Source organism: Dunckerocampus dactyliophorus, chromosome 1 (genome assembly GCF_027744805.1).
Source record: "Dunckerocampus dactyliophorus isolate RoL2022-P2 chromosome 1, RoL_Ddac_1.1, whole genome shotgun sequence".
In the NCBI taxonomy this organism is placed as follows: Eukaryota; Metazoa; Chordata; class Actinopteri; order Syngnathiformes; family Syngnathidae; genus Dunckerocampus; species Dunckerocampus dactyliophorus.
Window position 1 is genome coordinate 34,796,596 of NC_072819.1, and position 21,041 is coordinate 34,817,636.

The window sequence follows — 21,041 nt, forward strand, 5'->3', positions numbered from 1 at the left end:
AGCCGGTTGACCATGAAATTCAACCCACCTTGTTATTCAGTGACATTTGAATTATTGGAATCTCTCACAGACTCATCAGTTGAAAAGGCCAGTGTCCACACAGTGTTTATGGGATTATGTGTGTAAGACTGCCAGGGCATTTTTTTAAATTGTGTACTTGTCACAGCTAATTTGAATTTAAGGAATTTGTAAAAAACACAGTGTCATTTTGTTTTTTCCAAATCCCCTCAAGGTAGGAGTTTATAGTTTATCCTTTAAAACCAATGTAAAGTAGATAGAATTCCAAGTGACACTCAAGATAATGATGTACATACAAAACTGTAAATATGTAGTGCACAAATGTACAGTATATCCATGACCCAAGATCAGATAAACGTACGTGCCGCAGAGCTAGGAATACTGACTTTATTGATAGTGGACTACATAGCAGTGGGATAATACCCCAGATGACTTAATTAGCTCTGCATTTTGTCATGCAATATGAATAATGTGGGGACAGAGGCACTGACATGGTCTCAGTGTGAATACAAATCACCACATTCACACAAGCAAATCTTTGATGGGATGCTTTGACACGTGGCACAAGTAATGCACTCACTGTGGGCTGCCCTGTCAGTATATTTAAACATAGTCACAATGCAGATAAAAGTATTGTGGTCCCTAGTCATTGTGCCTATAGGAACAGAAATTATACAGAAATTTCAACCACTGCTACTACTATAGATTTTTTTTTTCTTTTGAAACTGTGTACTGTGCTCCCACGAGACAACAAGAAGTCATTATCTACGACAGAAAAGATGACCAGCTTCTGTTGGTGGTGAGTGAACTCGGGTTTAAACGCTTAATTGAGCACCTTGAACCTAGTATGCCTCGTCACCTCTACATTGTGGATAATGTACAGTATACCCCAGATGCTGAAAGAAGTGAATGCATTCTTTCTCATACCTCTTGTGGCTGATTACTGTTCTCTGTTTGAGTAATTGATCAACAGCTGGAGTATCACTTTATCAAGCCTTTTCTAACATTCCACACTACAAAATAAACTATAAAAGTATGCATGATTTGTGCTGATATTGGATTGATATCTGTATCAGACCATATTCAAGGCTGCAATATCGGTGTCGGATCGGAACTGAAAAAGTTGTATCGGCACACCCCTGGTCACCAATACAGTATGACGTCCACGTATGAAAACAAGAGATGTAAGGAAGCCCTGACTAACAGATGAACAACGAAGATTTAGGACATACACACACTCTGCAATTCGTAACATGACAGACATGGGTACTGGCCTTTGAGCGCACACAGCTGTACTACTGCAACTGTGGATTATTTAAAGCAGGGATCACTAATTGGGAGACCACAGTCCGAGTCCTAACCCAAACCTGGGCTGCATCTTTTTTAGACGTGACGGTACTGGCTCAGGAAATCCACTGACCAATTGCATGTGTCATCCCATCACCTCTCACATGATGCTACTCCGCCATTCAAATCTGTGTATTGGCGTTAAACATTGCAACTCTGAATACAATAGAGACAGATGAAAGAGGAGAGAATCGAAGTGGGTGACACGGAAGAACGAGTTGTTGCCTCTCACTTACTGTGTGCCCTGTGTTTCCTCCTTACATGCCCTAACTTACAATGAAGGATGGAATACACACACCTGCGGCTGACTGTCAATTCGTGCTCTATAGGCAGTTGCTCCTTCTGCATTCCTCTGCATGACTTTGCTTCTTAGAGTCACTGAGAGACCATTGCCAGGTGTTTGTTTGATCGTACTAATCTACTTTTTGCTCCTACCCTGGTTAAGATTAACACTCTTTTTCTGCAACTTCTTGCTTAGTCTCACTGGTTTGTTCCACCTGCTTTTTTTGGTTCTTGCTGTGCTCCATAGTGTTTTTTTCACAGTGCTTTAGTTTAATCCACTCTGCATTTTCTGTTGAATTTGGCTTATTTGATAGTTATTGTTTAAAAAATAAGCATACTTGACTATGCGTGCGATCACCAAAGAGTATGACAATTCTTATGACAATTATTGTAAAATGCATGTCTTTCAAATCCCTGATAAACAAACAAACATGCCAGATTTTAGGTGTTAAGTGTGCCCCAAGCATGGAAAGATTGGTCTATTGTGCCTGCAGCACACAAGCTAATGCTGGTTAAAACACTGAATGGTGTGTGAACAAACAGTAGCAAGTGCAATTCAGTGCAAGTTCATTCAACGTTTTATAAACCTTGTGGAGAAAACAAAGGTCAGCTAGCAAGACAAGGCAAGTTTATTTATAGAGCTCAATTAGTACACAAGACAACTCAAAGCGCTTTGCAGGCAAGAAGGCAAATAAAATTATTCCATAATACATAAAATGATTCTAAAATCATTCAATAAAACACAAAAATAATAATTAACTAAAAGCGAAAAGTACAGATAAAATACCGTAAATTCCGGTGTATAAGCCGCTACTTCTTTCTCAAACTTTGAACCCTGCTGCTTATACACCGGTGCAGCTAATATGTGGCTAAAAACTACATTTAACATAGTGCTTGGTGTGGTCACGTTCTAATCTCGTGACTTGTCCTATATTTCAGAACTACTACTAGTTGTTTAAATATGTAATTCGGAAAACACTATTACTAAGATAGTCCTTCATAAGGGCAAAAAAAGTTCAGGAAACAACCAAAACCCGCCGAGAAGCCACGATTGTTATTGTTTGCTAACCCTGTCACTGTCGTTGCAAGCAGTTGAGTGAGAAACATCAATCACAGTTTATACTATAACCAAATGTAAAACACTGTGGATTTTGAATTATTCAATAAACACCAAAAATATACCAGCAAGATTGCAAAGCCTGTTATGATGAATGAAAACAAAAAGGAAACGTAACATATAAAAGCGGAGACGTACCTGAATCCAGGAGAATCCATGCAGGGATCCACGGTCTATGATGACTCAAAGGCGGCTACAAAGGTGCCACTGTACCGTGGTTCTTATGAAGTCCAGAGGATAAATCCAGCAGAAAGAATGGGTAATATCCAGCAATGTCACAAGTGACCCTACATAAACCTTATTAACGAGGTTTTTCTGGAAGATTGTTCAGGATTTTAAGCAAGCTGACTTGACAAACATTAGTGACAGCTGGTGCTGATTATAGTTGTCAGTGTCATGTTTGATTGTCAAGTATTAGAATTGAAAAGTCAGTCTCAACTGCAAACCACTGAAGAAGGCTGAGAGTGGAACGTAAACAAGAATTGTGATGTAAAACCTTTTTTTGTTGTCTGAGCACGTAAATATATTGTGTGGTATTGTGTTTTGACCTCTTATTTATGTACTATGCCCAGTGAAGATCTCTACTGTAGAGGGCCTGGAGGCTGCAGTAAGGCTACATCACCACAATTGATCTGAGACAAAATCAGTCTTTAATTGAATTAGTGAATACGTTTTTGTACATTATCCCATACCACCCCATGGTGTGTCCTAATTTTTGCCCCTTGACTTTGTACAGTATTTTTTGCCACACTTATGCTAATTATATGATAATTTCACCCACTGTAGGATCAGTAATTCCCAAAAGCACGTAATGTACGATAATGTGACCCCTTCGGTATATGGCTATTAGCAAACACAAACAGGATACATCCTGCACTGTGGCTGTGTCTAATTTAAGGGTCTGTAGCCCACAAGGCCATGAGCCTACCTGGTCGACGAAGGCCAGACGTTCGGAGGCTACTCCTAAATCCGCGAACCAACTTTGTGAATTCAGAATGTCAAGCCTTTGTCACACTTCCTGGTTCACTAAAGTGAAGGAGAACAAACAAAATGTGACATTATAGAAGCAAAGTTATTAGTTTTTAAATGTAGGTTTTACAGAAAAAAGAAGAGAAGTTCTCCATCGGCAGATCTATCTCCAGCTCAGGGCTAAACCTAACTATAGTATTTTATTAGCTACTTATTTATTACGTTTTGGCTACTTGGTTGGGGTCTCACGGTGGTCTAGTGGTTAGCATGTTGGCCACACAGTCACAGCCAGGAGAGGGTTTGAGTCGTGGGTTTTCCTCCCACATCCCAAATAAATGGCGACTCTAAATTGTCCATAGGTGTGAATGTGAGTGTCAATGGTTGTCTATATGTGCCCTACGATTGGTTGACGACCAGTCCAGGGTGTACCCCGCCTGTCTCCCGAGGTAGGCTCCAGCATACCCCGCGACCCTAATGAGGATAAGTTTTAATATATGTATTATTTGATCACATATGACTTAATGTAATAAAACGATGTAGCATCTTACACAGTATCAAGCTGCAGAGAAGGTGAAGTAATGATGAGGTGCAGGAAGCCAAAGGAGGAGAAGGTTTGGAGGCCATCAGTGATGTTCCATTGTGGTACCACATGTATGGCTGTCCTGGAGCTCCATCCTGATCATGATTATCTTTAGTACTTTAAAACAATCCTATTCCATTTGAGTTCTTTATAAAGTTTATGGTGGACATCTTTTGTGTTTACATCATTGAGAAAGAGTACCGTATTAAAAGGGAAAAGGGTTAGTAACATGGCAGTGGAGATCATCTTTGCACACCCACTTGATAGATGATTATGAGGACAGTGGAGACATGCACCAGTCCACATGATGTCCCACTGACCGACTCAAGACATCTTTGTTGATGAAACACATACAGCAACACCATGCAGTCATACTCACATCATGTTTGAAATACATGTTTAATAATAGTCACTGTATTTACATTCATGTCCAAAATGTAGCACTTGCTGCCATTAGCTAAGCCTGTTATAAATTATTGTAAATATGAAGTTGAATACAGTAAATCATTTGCAAGGCAGCATATCCTCCCTATTCCTCAATCTTTGCAATTAATATGGAATATGAAAATCACAAGAGCAGTAGTTTCAGAACAATATTTACTTATTGACATGTTAAACACTGAAAGCATAATTTTGTTTGCCAAATTATCATCAAAACTTATACATGCTGTATTTTTTATTGTTTGTTTACTGTATGTTCTTGTTAGCCCGTGCATTTCCTCCAAGACTGTAAAATGTAAACACAAGATGACATTAACACAAGTACAAACATTCGTAACAGTTAACACACAGAATTCACCAATAAAACATGTATGTGATGTACACAAACGCAAAATGACTTCTTGTTCCATTTATGTACGTAATATTAGGTGTTATGTATTTACATAATCAAGGTAGTAAGATCAAAGTTAAACTTTCATGTCGTAGATACAGTAGACTTAAGACTTTACATCCAAGGCTCCGTACATCAAACTGCCTGCTTGCACAAATAAACCAATACTTATGACTTACAAACAAACCAATATTTATTAATAAATCAATACTCACGCTTCTCTCGTTTTGCGCCGTAATGTTTTGACATTTTCAAGGGCTGGACGGAAGTGCGCAAAGAATCTTGGGATATGATTGGCCAGGAAGGATGGCTTGAATGCAGACTTCTTTTTAATGGAGAAGGAGTCCACATTTGTCTTCGCGGACTTTGTAATTTGGACAGCCTTCGTTCGGGGCGATGACGTCATGCAGCCCACAAATGCGGACTAGTAGGCTGCAGACCCCAGATTTAGACACAGCCTGTGTTTGACGTTGTGCATTGTTTCTTGTGCTTCTCTACAGCCAGGTGGGACTGCTGTTCTTCCAGGGGCAGTTTTTTTTTTTGCTTCTAGGTTATTTAAAGGTAAAACTGCATTATAACCTCTGTGGTAATGTTTTACTGTAGCAGATGGTCCTGAGCAACATCAAATTGTGTATGTACAATACCTTTTTTCTCAAAATAGGATGCATGTCAGCTTCTGATACTATAAAATGACATTTGTCTGGCAAGACTGGTAAAATAAGGGTGGAAGACATATGCTAAACAGGAGCGGACGCTAAACATTTTCCACCCTCTGCAGCATTTGTATCATCCTCGGCATCTGCTGAAGCGACAAAGTGCCAAATGTGCAGGTCCTTGAGCATGCTGGCCTCCCCACCATGCACACACTGCTAAAACAACACAGACTGAGTTGGATTGGACATGTGTGCTGGATGGAGAACAGCCGCATATCATAATACATCCTCCACCAAAAGCTTGCTTTTGGAAAAAATTCCGTTGGCTGATCCAAGCTGAGGCACAAGGACGTTCGTAACCGTGATCTGAAATAGTGATGGTAAACCTGATTCCTTTTACTGACTCGAGACTAAATGAGTCACTCACTGAAGTGAATCAAGTACGCAACTCACTCGAGTTGGTTGTCACAGCGTGCGTGCCCAAAAATAAAAATCTCAGAGACTCCCACAGATATATACAGTATACTTACTAAGCAAACACCTCATTGAGGTGGGTAGCCCATTGCAGCGATACGTTTGGATGTGGCAGATCTTCCCCTTAAAGAGTCCCTGACATGATTCATCAACTTTATTTAAATATGTTATATATTGTTTCTAAATTATGTTCTACATTGTTCGATTTTTGAAAGTGAACGATAAATTTGCAAAAATGACATTTATAGCTCACGGTGCCAGCCATGACGAAATAGCTCAAGCAGTTCAGCCTCATTTCCGGAAGTGACGCCATCGGGGTACTATCGCTTAGGTCAGGGGTGGCCAACTAGTCAGAGACTAAGAGCCACTTTTTTTTCTGTGTTACTGCAAAGAGCCACATCATACACATGGGTACACATGAACATCATCTTTTAATCATGTATGCACGCATACACAGACCTCTGCTCAGCCAGATCTAATGAAAATAACCACATCAACATTATAATATCAGTAATTTTCAACAGTTAACATTGTGTGCACTGTCTCACACACACACACAAACTCTCAGTTCAAGCAAGTCTTGTATGTCACAACTCTCATCCAATGCCACACTAAAATACTCACATGCTTGAAGGTCAGAGTGCAACTGTGATTCAACAGCTGTATTAATATCCGATATTTTGCGTTTAACACTGTGGCGGGACAGTTGAACGTCTGATACGCTCCGTTTTAGTTTGTCGTCTCCAGGAGCCAAGATTTCAAAGGCGTCGATGAGGCATTTTTTAATGAAGTCCCCTTCGTTGTATGGCTTTTTAGCCCGTGCTATGTTCCAAGCCAGCTGATATGATGCAAGCGTTACGGTCTCCGAGTGTTTCGTAAATTTTTGGAAAAACTGCACCTGCTTTTCTGCTTGGCTTTTCAAAGCGACCAACTTGTTCTTGCGAAGTTCAGTCCCTTTTGGAAATTCCTGTTTGATGTTAGGGTGGAGTGAGCTGAAGTGACGCTGAAGATGTGAAGCTTTGAAATGCGCTAATGCTGCGTGACATATAAGGCAGATCGGCTTGCCATTACGTTCAACAAAAAAATATAAACTCTCCCACTCTGGCAAAAACGTCCTGTGTTCTTTTTCATATTTTCGTTTGGCTGTGCTTTTTTTCCCTGCCGTTTCAAGAGGTAACTTGATGGAAATTGAGAGGAAATGATGTCACACCAAAGATTCTCTCGTCGCTCGTTTGACGTCACTCAAACAGGCTTACATGGTCAGTGTGCCATCTAGCTGTAGGGGGAGTGAATGACAGCGCCAGCCAAGCATTTTTGACACATGTCATATGACAGCTCCTGAAGAGCCGCATGGAACTAGTTAAAGAGCCGCATGAGGCTCGCGAGCCACGGGTTGGCGAGGCCAGGCTTAGGTAAACAGGTGTATGAGACAGAGGATGTTTACAGTGATTATAGTGAAGATTTGAGCGATGTGTCAATTGTTTTCAAGGAGGAAGAAACATTTGGAGATTAAATCGAGAAGTTGCAGAACATGGACTTAAGCCTTAAAACATGGAGATGAAGATTGGTCACCTTCAAAACACAGAATGGCAAGTGGAAATTACACTGGAGTTGCTTATTCTTCAATTATTGTTTTAAATTGTCTTCTTAACAACCGTAAAGGGGTTTTTATAGCCTGTTTTATTGTATATGTGGCCACTCGTCGAGGATGAATGTTTGCCGCCCCCGGTCCCCCACAGTAAATACACTCCTGATCAAAGATCAGTTGAAAAATTGCTAGAATTTGCATTTTGCGCATTTAGAGCTTAATGAGGTTTTAAGTAGAGCTACATTATGCAAAAACAAGAAGGGGGAGTGAGACAAAAAGCATTTTGAAAAAGTTGAAAACAACAATTAAACTGAAATAGGCTGTATATCAGCTGATCAAAAGTTTAAGACCATCGCTCAAAAAATAACAAAACACTCTCCAAACCAGAACAAAAAATGTTCTCAGTAGGACTCAGTAATGAGTAGCTTCACCGTTCTTGTTAATCACTTCAAAAATTGGTTTGGGCATGCTTGATGCGAGTGTTCCCAGCAGGCTAGTGGGAACATTGCTCCAAGTGGTGAAGATGGCTTCACGAAGGACATCAACTGTCTGGAACTGATGGCCATTTTTATAAACTTCCCTTGCCATCAATCCCCAAATGTTCTCTATGGGATTTAAATCAGGGAAACATGCAGGATGGTCCAACTTTCCTTGGTCAAGCGAGCATTGTGAACTGCAGCGCTGTCCTGTTGAAAAACCCAGCTGTCACCGCACAGACGAGGGCCCTCAGTCATGAGGGATGCCCACTGAAACATCTGCACGTAAGCAGCCGCTGTTTGACGACCCTGCACCACCTGAAGCTCCAGTGTTCAACTGAATGAAAAAGCACCCCAGACCATGATGGACCCCCCTCCACTGTGCCGGGTAGAAAACATCTCAGGTGGGATCTCCTTGTCATGCCAGTAACGTTGGAAGTCATCTGGACCATCAAGGGTACATTTTTTCTCATCAGAGAATAAAACTTTTTTCCACCTTTCAATGTCCCATGTTTGATGCTTCCTGGCAAAGTCTAAACGGGAAGTTTTGTGGCGTTGAAGGAGACGAGGTCTTTGAATTCGTTTTTTCTTTTTTAAACCCTTTTCCCGCAGATGCCGTCTGATGGTTATTGCGTTGCAGTCGGCACCAGTAAGGGTCTTAATGTGGGTGGAAGACCGTCTTGTGTCTTGATGAACAGCCAATTGGCTCCTCTGGCTCAGCGCAGGTGTGATTTTGACTTTTTGTTCCATAATGCTCAGGATCTTTCAAAAAAATTTGAATGACTGATTTACTGCAACCAACCCCAGCAACAATGGCACGCTGAGAGAGGCCTTGCTTATGCAGCTCGACAATCCGACCACGTTCAAAAAGAGAAAGCTTCTTAGCTTTAGCCATCAGGAGGGCATGACAGTGTGAATGCTTGACAGAAAATGAAAATTTTTAGCAAATTTTGGCTTTTATATAACCTGTGGTCTTAAACTTCTGAACAGCTGATAAACAGCTTATTTCAGTTTAATTCTTGTTTTCAATACATTACTTTTTCAAAATGCTTTTTACCTCACTCCCCCTTCTTGTTTTTGCATATTGTAGCTCTACTTAAAACCTCATTAAGATCCAAATGTGCAAAATGCAAATTCAAGCATTTTTTCAACTGCTCTTAAGATTTTGATCAGGAGTGTAATCACTGTCAAAAGATGTTTATGAAACATGTATAATGCTTTGCAGCCTTGTCGCTATTGTGGAATATTGTTTTAAAGACATTATGGAAACAAGACATGACTTACTCTCTTTGACATTAATTTGACTTTGTGGTCGTTCTTTATGTCTTGCTTTTTCCCGTGTACCGGCAGCATACCAATCTTTTTCAAAATGAGTTTATCCCGTACTTTCAAGCCAAATGCTTTTTGTAAAGGTGTTCCTTCCAAGCAGTCGTCAGTGAAATGATCACAACAAAGAACAGAAATCCAGGTGGGTGTCCGAGAAACTTACACATGAGCAACAAGTCCACCTACTCGACTCACGAAACCCGTGAGCCCATGTCAGGGTCATGATTAACTTGTCAGCCCCCTCATACCTACGTTGGCGAGTGAGTCTAATGAGTCTAGGTTTGCGAGTGTTCAGCTTGGCATTAGCGAGCGAGCAGCTCAGAGAGGAACAGGAAGTGGAAAGGAGAGTTGATTTGAGGGAAGGTGTTAACACATTTATACAAATATAGTTAGAGTAACAGTTGCACAATTAATGCCATCTTACATTATCTTGATATATTTCCAACTAAAATGAAAATAGCCAAAGTAGTAACAATTTTCAAATTTGGAGATAAACATGAATTTACTACCAACCAGGTTATTTATTGCCACAATTTTCTACAATCATCGAAAAGCTATTCAACAACAGGTTTGGTCATTTTTTTGATAAGAATGAATTAATAACAGCCAATACGGATACAAAGCTAACATTTCAACTTCCATGGCACTAGTTGAAATAACCGAGGAAATTATCACCGCTATCGACTGCAGAGAGTGTGCAGCTGCAGTATTCATGGACTTAACAAAAACATTCGATACAATTAATCACAATATTTTCATTGACAAACTAGAAATGTATGGAATCAGAGGGTTAGTCTTGAACTGGGTAAAAAGCTACTTAGCAAACAGGAAGCATTATTTGAAGCTAGGTGAAAATACATCTGCAAGCTTAAATATATCATGTGGCGTAACCCAGGGTTCAATACTGGGGCCAAAACTGTCCAATTTATACATAAACGATATCTGTAAAGCCGTAAAATACCTAAAGCTAGTATTATTTGCAGATGACACTACAGCATTCTGTTCTGGAGAAGGCACACAAGGAGCTAATAAAAAAAAAATCACAGATGAAGTGACCATACTAAGAAGATGGTTTGATAAAAACAGATTATCCCTGAACCTAAGCAAAACTAAAATAATGCAATTTGGTCATAGCAGAAAGGATACTTATGTGCAAATACAAATAGACGGTGTGGACATTGACAGAGTGAATGAAAATAAATTTCTACTGTAGGTGTTATAATAGACGACAAAACGAGTTGGAAATCCCACATTAAAAATATACAATATAAAGTGGCAAGAAATACCTCAATATTGAATAAAGCAAAATTCGTTCTGGACCAAAAATCACTCCATACTTGTCATTGTTCTCTAGTCTTACCACATCTAACTTACTGTGCAGGAATATGGGGTAATAACTACAAAAGCGGACTTCACTCACTAACTGTACTGCAAAACAGATCAGTTAGAACAATCATCTTCATTGTGAGTTGAATCATGTGATGTATTCCATTGTAACTTGCATGCATGTTCAAATAAAATTAAACCAATCCAAAGTAACGCGTATAGAGAACATGGCTCGTCAATTTGGACGTCCAACTGAGCGCGTTTACTTCATCAGTGGGCGGATATTTAACTCGCCTCATCCCTTTCGTCAATGAATGCTGAGTGACGTTTCACACAGATTCAATTTTTTGGCTTTCAGGGAGAGAGCGAAAACGAGAGAAAAAGGGAGAGAGACAGAGCGCGCACGCTCCTCCTCCTTCTCAGTCTCGCGTCTCTGCTCACAGGAGCCGAGAAGCGAGTGTCTCTCCGGCGGCGTGCTCTCACCATCCCTCCGCTCAGCGGGATGCAAAGTGAGCAGACAAAGCTGTGGTACGTCCACTCCTCGACACTTTTCACGCCATTCCCAATCTCTATGGGTATCTCCATTGTTCCTTTGTATTTAACAGACACGCATTTTAAGGGAAAAATCGGAACTAAACTGCTGTGGAAGTAGGTCGCCTTTTATTGGATGGAGAATTTCCAGTTGGTGAGTTGAAGCTAAAATTTGTGTTAAACCTGCCTCTTTATTCTTTTATGAAAATGTGATAAGGGCTTTGAATGCAGCTAGTCATGAATGATGCTTACAATAACTTGTTGACATTGCTACCTAATGTTGAGAATTCAATAATAGTTTAATTATTGTAGTTCACCTTGAACGTGGCATCTGCTGGTGAAACTCAACAGGTTTGCATGGCTTTCTTGACAACTCGCTGTGCTTTAATATGGAATATTTAGGATGCCAAAAGCTGTGGTTCTGGAAAGGTTGCTGTTTAACTGTGACAACAAGTTAAGGCTTAAAGTTATTAAGGGGAAGATGGAGCTGTTTGGAAATTGTACTTCTCTCCACATTGAAGTGTAGCTGCTATGTAGTGTTTGATATTGTGCACTGTGAAGTGTGATTACTAATGTACAAGTATTTTTATGACACTGAGTGGTATACTTTAGCTAGCACATTCATCGCCTTTTCTCACATGGCTGGTTTTTCCACTTGAAAAGTTGTAAAGTAACACTCACTATCTTCAATTGTCTCCATTCTGGTGTCATGCCCCTATCCCCCACCCCCTGCCTGCACTGTGGTCCTTTCTTTCTTCCTTTAGTTGGTGAATGAGCTGAAGTCAAGCTGGTTGTGAAGGTGCAGGACTTGTTTCCCCCTACGCCCCAGGCCGGAGACAGTATGGCGGCGGGAGTGGCGGCATGGCTTCCCTTTGCCCGGGCAGCGGCCATTGGCTGGATGCCTGTGGCTAATCTACCCATGCCTGTGGCGCCAACTGAGAAGAACAAGCGTCAGGATGAATTAATCATTCTGAATGTCAGTGGACGACGATTCCAAACCTGGAGGAATACATTGGACCGCTATCCAGACACCTTACTGGGCAGCTCTGAGAAGGAGTTCTTCTACAATGAAGAGACAAAAGAGTATTTCTTCGACCGGGATCCTGATGTGTTTCGCAGTGTGCTCAACTTTTACCGCACGGGCAAGCTCCACTATCCTCGCTATGAGTGCATTTCCTCCTATGATGAAGAGCTCTCTTTCTTTGGTATTGTTCCGGAGATCATTGGTGACTGCTGCTACGAAGAGTACAAGGACAGGAAGAGGGAGAATGCAGAGCGTCTGATGGACGACCAGGAGGACAATAAGGATGCTAAGCTGCCCAACATGACCTTCAGGGAGACAATGTGGCGGGCTTTTGAGAACCCTCACACGTCCACCATGGCCCTGGTCTTCTACTATGTCACTGGCTTCTTCATCGCCGTCTCTGTCATTACTAATGTGGTGGAGACGGTCCCCTGCGGCTCTGCGCCCAACCAGAAGGAAGTGCCATGCGGCGAGCGCTACACTGTGGCCTTCTTCTGCATGGACACGGCCTGCGTGATGATCTTCACTGTGGAATACCTGATGCGCTTATTTGCTGCACCTAGCCGCTACCGCTTCATGAGGTCTGTCATGAGCATCATAGATGTGGTGGCCATCTTGCCCTACTATATCGGCCTGGTGATGACTGACAACGAGGACGTGAGCGGTGCCTTTGTGACGCTGCGTGTTTTCCGTGTGTTCCGTATCTTTAAGTTCTCCCGTCACTCTCAGGGCCTTCGCATCCTAGGCTACACTCTGAAGAGCTGTGCCTCAGAGCTGGGCTTCCTGCTCTTCTCCCTCACTATGGCCATAATTATATTTGCTACCGTCATGTTCTACGCAGAGAAGGGTTCAAGCTCCAGTAAATTCACCAGTATACCAGCCTCCTTCTGGTACACCATCGTTACTATGACAACCCTCGGGTAAGAGCAGAGCAGACACCTCTTTTATCTGGTTACAAGTACATGTGTATGCCTCTGTCTGTGTGTGTATGTATGTGTGGCTGACTTTGTGGCCCAAAAACACATCCAAATGCTTCCGTAGTTTGTGCCATATTTTTCAAAACATATGACAGGTGAAGGCTATAGAGAAACAGCAGTCAGTTTACAGCTGTTTTTATAACTAATGGTGCTCTTCTGGGGCATAGCAGCCATCAAGATACTCTCTTCTCTCTCACTAATGGCTGTAGCCTGTCCTTTATACTCCATAGATAAGAGAGACTTAGGCGATTACACTCACAGAAAATGGGTTGAGTTGAAAAGGATTGCAGTGAGACAAAAACAGTGAGTTGGAAACCAGATTACAGCATTGTTTCCCTTTCTAACCTGCCTCGTGGTGAGGTGAATGCACGTTCAGAGTCACCTCAAGCATGGACTTTGTGCTTTGATGGCCCTCATGCTTCTTCAGTCGGCTTTTTGAGTCACACTTGTTGCTGGCTATGGAAATGAAGTGCTTCTTGATGTCCTGATATACACTCACAAGCCATTTCATTACGTACAACTGCACAATCAAAAAAAGATAGTGCTTCCAGTTTTGATCGACACAAGGGCTGGGCGATATGGGCTGAAATACATATTGCGATATACATTGCATCGTCTTGCAATAAAGATGTATATTACAATATATTCTTTGGCATATAAATTATAATAGCGCAATTTCAGAACAGTTACAAAGGCACTAAGGCACATTTTTTTTTTTTTTAAAGAATGAAATGTTGTATGCAGTAGGGCTGCAACTACTGATTATTTTCTTAGTCAATTAATCTGAAGCTTGTTGTTTCGATTAATAGAATAATCAGTTAGACCCTATACAGACCAAATCAATATCAACCAAACACAAACAGTTAGTGGTTTGGTCCACAACATATTACAAAAAAGTTAAAAATGTCGATCACTGTTTTTCAAAGTAAAAGCAGATGTGTCAGAATTATTTTTTGCTTGTTTTTTTATGCATGAATAAGGAAAATAATTATATTCACATTAGCGAGGGTGAAATGAGAGGATATTTACATTTTAAAATAAAAAAAGATTAATCAAATACGAAAATAGCTGTTGATTAATTAGATAATTAATCATCGATTCATTGATTAATTGTTGCAGCTCTAAGTGGTAGTTTTGAGAACATTTATTGTGCAAAACTTTATTTACACAACATTTTGTTGCAGATAAGTTTCAATATGAGCAAATTCAAGAGACTTCAAAGAAAAAGTTTCAAGTATTGAGTTTCTTTCCTTCCTGGTGCAAGGTGTCAGATTCCACATCGCAGTTATGGCTGCTCTCAGAGGGCCGCTTGTAACCGTCAATATATGTGAATAGAAATGTATAATTGCATTATATTATTATGCAATTGCCTATGTATTTGATTATTATATTTTTACCAACAAATTGATGGATAACTTGCTTTGGAATGAGAAGTCAAGGTGACAGGCTGATACTCTTTGACACCTGTGCTTGGTGGATGACTCGAAAATGACACCGAAGATTCAGAACAGGAAAAACTGGTGTCTTGATTATAAAGGAGTGGATACTGTGAATTAGGTAAATACTACATATTACTACATAGCTACTTTTAAACACAGAAAAATGTTAAAGTTGGTGTTGTACACTTTTTTTTTTAATGAAAGCAATTATTTTTCTGAATAAAGAAAATACATAATAAGTAAAAGAATCACATAGAACACATATAGTCTGTAAAATGTATGAAATTAATGAATGACAGGGCGCTTTATATAGCTGTAGCGGGCACAGAGACTCTGACGCTCTTTTTAACATGTCATCAGCAGTGCTCAGTTCCAACACCGTGTATCTCCAACTTGCACACACGTCTGTCCGTCCTCTCTACACTCCCAAGAACACGTCGTCGTTCTCCGCCAATCACATTCACGCGAGGTGCATTCACTAACTTCGGAACTCCGGACATCAACACATAACACAATCAGGTCGTTACATAACATTTTATGTACAACGTATTCACAACACTTTCCTGCTTTGTGACCAGTGAACTGACAGCGCCCTCACATGTGTATGACAATAAAGAATCTCGTTGGTCGAGGTACTGTAGGTTGCGAAGAAGATACCGGAAGACAAAAGCCATCAACGAATAAGCATGCTTGTCAGGGATGATGACGTTTGAGTTTAAAGTGCAGTACAACCCTTACAGGTGAACTTAATTTGAATCATCTCTAAATTTTTGAATGTCCAAGTGTTCACTGTTTCAGTACTTTTTGCACAATTTGCTGTTTTCTAACCAGGAACTGAATGGAAACATTTACAACAGGTATGCGATCCATGAATCAACCAATACAGTGATACAATGATGTGTGTGTACTCCTAATGACAGTAACCGGTTGAACATTTCACTCAGACAGAGAGGCTCACAAATGCATCTGAATTTGGTACTGAATGGCCAGCATGCCGTTCACAACCAGGAAAACTGCCCTTTTTTTTGCCCATCATCCACAATCCTTGTATGAGACATGAACATGTGGCAACATGAGGGTGATGGGCGGTAACTTTAAACAAAGAACTTGGCAGTTTCACCCAAGGAAATAATTACGTAATGTTACTAAAAGGCACCTACGTTTGTTGCACCAGGTTTGTTGGCGTTTTTAGAGTTTTTTTTAAAGGGGCTTTATAGATGGTATAGGTGCGTCCCATTACGTGCATTGCCAGCTGCCTCATGCTAGCTGTTTTTCTCTCACACAGAAAGGGGGAAGACGTGTGTTTATGTTTCACATAAGGATTGTGGATGATGGGCAAAATTCCAAAAAAAGTGCAGTTTTCCTTGAAGATGTATTGATTAGCCAATGCTGGAGTGTGTGGACAGATGAATTTGCTCACAGCCGTCTATGCTGTTGTACTTAATACACACATGCATATCTTCCCACTGGAGTGACACCTGACACATTAAACCAGCCTCCTGTTGCTGTTTGTACTTGGATTGTGGGAGAATGTGTGTCGACTTGTGTAGAGTACTGTTTGTGTGACGTGGAGGTGGGGTTAGTGGTTGAGCTTGGCCTCATCAATAAAGCAGGACCAGAAGTGGGTGTCAGAGTGACGAATGATGTGGCCCACTACATCTGCTGACTAACGTAAACCTGCCTGACGCGCTGGCCTCTGCACTTGGTTTACGTCATGAGCACACACACATATTCAACTGCGTATTTGTCTATTTGCTTTGGAGATATATGTCTATGTATTCATAGATACTTTTTGTGCTACCTTGGATTCAGGGTTTCCCTGACTAGGCAGAACCGGTTTAGTGAGTAACCACTACCTGATTGCTGATGTGATCAGGTCTTCTAGGTCTTCCACTTCCCAGTCTAATTAGGTAAGGAATGTCTACTAACTCTCAGCCCTCTTATTACTCAAATTGTTCATAACTCCTTGTCCACTGACACCATTCCCTCATCTCTCAAAACCGCCTGAATTATACCAATACTCAAAAAACCTGGCCTGGATCCCATTGTTCTTAATAACTACCAACCCATATCAAATCTTCCATTCATCTCCGGGAGCGTAAAGTAGCCGCTCAACTGCAGGATCATCTACTCACTCTTTGAACCCTTCCTGGTTTTTGGCCTAAACACAGTACTGAAACAGCTGTCATACAAATCATCAACGACCTCCTCCTTGCGGTGGACTCAGGCCTTCCCTCCACTCTCATCGTCCTCGGCTTTAGTACAGCTTTTGGCACAGTATCTCACACTGTTCTCCTGGAACGTTAAGCCTGCATTGGGGTCTCTGGTACAGCTCTACAGTGGTCCAATTCATACATGTCCAACCACTCACAATTCATTCAAGGTCATAAGGCAAAATCCTCAATGTCACGAATCATTCACGGTTTTCCCCAAGGTTCAGTCCTCCGTCCCCTACTTTTCATAATTTATATTCTTCCCTTGGCAATTTTAACAGTTTTCACTGTTAAGCTAATGACACTCTAATCGAGGGGTCACCAACGTTTTTTCTTGTGAGAGCTACTTTTAGAAAATGAAAATGGCCACGAGCTACTCATTTATGTAGAAATGATTTTCATACCTTATTTCAACCCAAACAAATGTTTGTGTGGAGAAGCATTGTTAATGGCGGCCATAGACCTGTGTAGCAATCGTGGGATTTGAGTTTGCTCAATGACTGTAGGTGAAAATGCGAGTATGAATGGTTGTTTGTCTCTATGTGCCCTGTGACTGGCAACCTGTCCAGGGCAAGGGCAACCGGCTGCTCCGCACCTGCGTGCGGCTCTTCAGCCTCTTTGTTGTGGCTCCCTTCGCCGGTGATTTTTTTTGACACCTAATTTCGGAATTACTACGGAAGGTTGAGCACAGCAAACATACTGTCAAGAAGCGTATGAATGCTCCAAACTCAACTACAGCTGCTAGTGTGGCTTCTAGTGACGTGATACTGAAATATCGAAACCTCCGATACCAGATCTTTATGCTCGATTTATTATCAAATCAAAACATTGGGCCTCATTCACAAACATCTTCTTAAAAGTCTTCTTAAGAAGTGTACTTAAGAAGGCGTGGGTTGGAAACTGCGCCACATTCACGACACGTTCTTAAGTAGGGATAATCGTTCGCAACGGTGTTCTTAGGTTGATGAATGCCAACTGCGATGCATGTGCATGTGAGCCCTAATTTGCATAGGTCACTGCCTATTATTTCCTATATAAGGTAAAAAATGTGCCGTGCGCAACAGGCAGCTGGAGGCGGAGATGGCAACGCGCAAGGGCAAGACTGGACAACAAACGAAAGAAAAACTTCAATTCTTCAGAAATAGAGGTGCTTTTACAAGGAGTGACCGAACACAAGACCACCTTATTTTCACGTGTATCCACCGGTCATCAAGCCATCCAAAAAGAGTCGGCATGGAGCACCATTGCAGGAAACATAAATGCCGTTTCCACGGAGAAACGCACCACCACAGAGGTTAAAAAGAAGTGTTTTGACTTAAAATAGACAAAAAAAAAAGATTGGACTGCACCGGAGGGATCTGGAGGAAACGGGAGGTGGGCCATCAATCAGAAACCAAACCATTTCGGAAACTCTAGAAAATATTTACACAATCATGATGGAAAAATAAAGTCAAAATACATAGTTTGTGTGTGACAATGTATTTTTTCTGTGGTTACATTTGATTAGACGCTGCCTAATTAATACAGCAGCCCCGTGCTCTGGCTCAAGACGTGGCTGGGGGCGCATGTCGTTATCTGGGGGTGCTACGTGCGCAATAGGCACACCACGTTTCATTGCGATGTTATTCTGATGATCTTGCACACCTGCAAGAACAGAGAGGGAAGCCTGAAGCCTGAAGCGGGACATCAAATATTCGTCGCTTTCAGCAAATAAATGTAACGGTCCCTTTACATTCTCTCTCTGTGCAGCGCACGTCCAGCCAGCTACTTTTTTTTTTATGAATTAGGATTTGAATATATGTTTATCCATGGAGTATATTTTAGTTGTTTTGATGATAAATAATTGTTGGGATATTTTATTTGCACTACATTTTTTGGGATCAGGTTGCAAAATCCATCATGAGGGCGATTGCGCATTGAAAGTGCAAGCTTTGCTTGTGCGTAAGAGTCCTCCTGAGCGTTCGTAGAATTTGTTCTTAGATCTAAGAACTGTGAGTTAAGAACACGTTTCGTGAATGCCAAAAATCTTCGTAAGAAGGCTTTAAGAACACATTTGTGCGTAAGAACGTTTCGTGAATGAGGCCCATTGATACCTTGATACTTCAGTCATTTGAGGTAATGTATATCATTAACAGGAACACAGCGGGAAGTAACTAAATGACTGAGATCTTGTGTAAATGATACGCAGTTGTTGGGAACTACTTTTTCTTCTGCCTGGGTAACGCGTAAGCACAGCGGCACACTGCTCAGTCAGTCAGTCAGCCTCAGTCTGTTGAAACAATGGTTGATCGTAAACGGAGCCATGTGTGAAGTGTGAATTAGCTTTCATTCATATAACAGGTCTTAATAAATGGTTTTATTATTTTACTTATTTCATTTTTTATTCTTTACAACACCATTTTCACATTTTATATGATTTTGTCCTCAGTTTTTTTTTGTTGTATATTAGCTTGGCTATATTGTAAATCACACCGCTACCTCAATTTACATTTTTATGTTAAAACTGGCTACGTTTTCTTTTAATTTTACACAAATACGGGAGCGACCCTAAAAGGCCTACATAGTTCAGTGTTTAAATTATTTCAAAATAGGCCTACACATGCACTCTGCACTTCTGTTAATTGAATTCTGTTGTTGTAACAGGTACAATTTCAAAAGATTACAATTTTTGAAAGTTTATAAGCTGTGTCATGTTTTGCGGCTCCAGACTATTTTCTTAACTGGATGCGGAGGCAAAATGGTTCTTTTGATGGCAAAGGTTGGCGACTCCTGGTCTAGGGTGCCGTCTGCTTTCTTCTAATGTCAACTGGGATAGGCTCCATTTCAGCCATGACTCGAGATAAGTGATAGACAATGGATGGATATTCCTGGAACCCTTACCCTTAACAGAAGTTTACTGTATATCCTTGTTTGGGTCTCAGGTTAAAATGCTTTTACCAGGCCAACTGCAATTTAAAATAAAAATATGTATGTGAATAAATCACCTTCCCAAAATACATTTTTGTATAGGTTCGCTAACTCACAAAGTGTGTTTGGTGATTCATTTGAATATTCATCAATAATGACTCCCTTTTAGTAGTATTATGCCTGGCGGAATATCCAACATTGAGGTCAGACCTCAGTTTAATTTCAAATGCAGTCTGACTGATATGTCTTTGGTGTGGTCATTTGGAAAACTATTAATGTTTTGCTCGACTCTTTGTTGTGTGGCTGAATCTCTGTTGTCTCTGATTCTGTGGTTTTAGAACATTGTTTCAGATTATGGCACATTAAATTGTGTGTAGGCATGCCCAATAATATTGGCCCACCAATATTATTGGCCCGATATTGGCATAAAAATGTGATATCAGTTGATATTGGTATTGTTTTTTTTTTCCCGATAATGAAAAAGATTAAAAAAATGCTGTATAGATGGACATTTTAATGTTCACATTGTCAGGATGACACCACGGTTGTTCACATACAGTGCAAGCCCACCTTTTTTGCGCTTTCCGTAGGCTCTTTTTGTTCCTGTCTCCTCTGACTGTCGGCTAGCTCCGCACGTTAGCATCTGGGATGCTAGCTGTTAGCCATTTAGTGAAGCACAAATAAGCTGCACTCCCTGAAGGTCTTGATGTTCTTGCCAGCTTGTCGATCTTGCTTGGTAGTGAATTCACGATCATAGAAGGTACTGAAGGCTTGAATCTCCAATTCCTTGCTAGCCGTTTGACTCTCGACTTAGCCCTGACTCTGCCGCCTCGATATCAATGGGTACACAGGGAATCACACCGATGCGGGACGTCACTCTCAAAATGTGCTTGAATCAACAAACAGAGCTGCTTGAAAGGCAGGCACTCGTGGCGGCGGGTGTTAATTCCAGGACAGGAGAT

General features: G+C 41.0%; 1 protein-coding gene across 1 annotated transcript in view; it reads left to right on the plus strand.

Annotated features, from left to right (window-relative positions):
- Nucleotides 1-11,435: 11,435 nt before the first annotated feature.
- The window catches only part of kcnd3 (potassium voltage-gated channel, Shal-related subfamily, member 3), a 132,516-nt gene continuing 122,910 nt past the window's right edge, over nucleotides 11,436-21,041 (plus strand). The window contains exons 1-3 of the mRNA XM_054780595.1: nucleotides 11,436-11,516; nucleotides 11,594-11,673; nucleotides 12,284-13,463. Of these exons, the coding sequence (XP_054636570.1) occupies nucleotides 12,361-13,463 (1,103 nt within the window). The 5' untranslated portion in view covers nucleotides 11,436-11,516; nucleotides 11,594-11,673; nucleotides 12,284-12,360. The remainder of the gene's footprint in view (nucleotides 11,517-11,593; nucleotides 11,674-12,283; nucleotides 13,464-21,041) is intronic.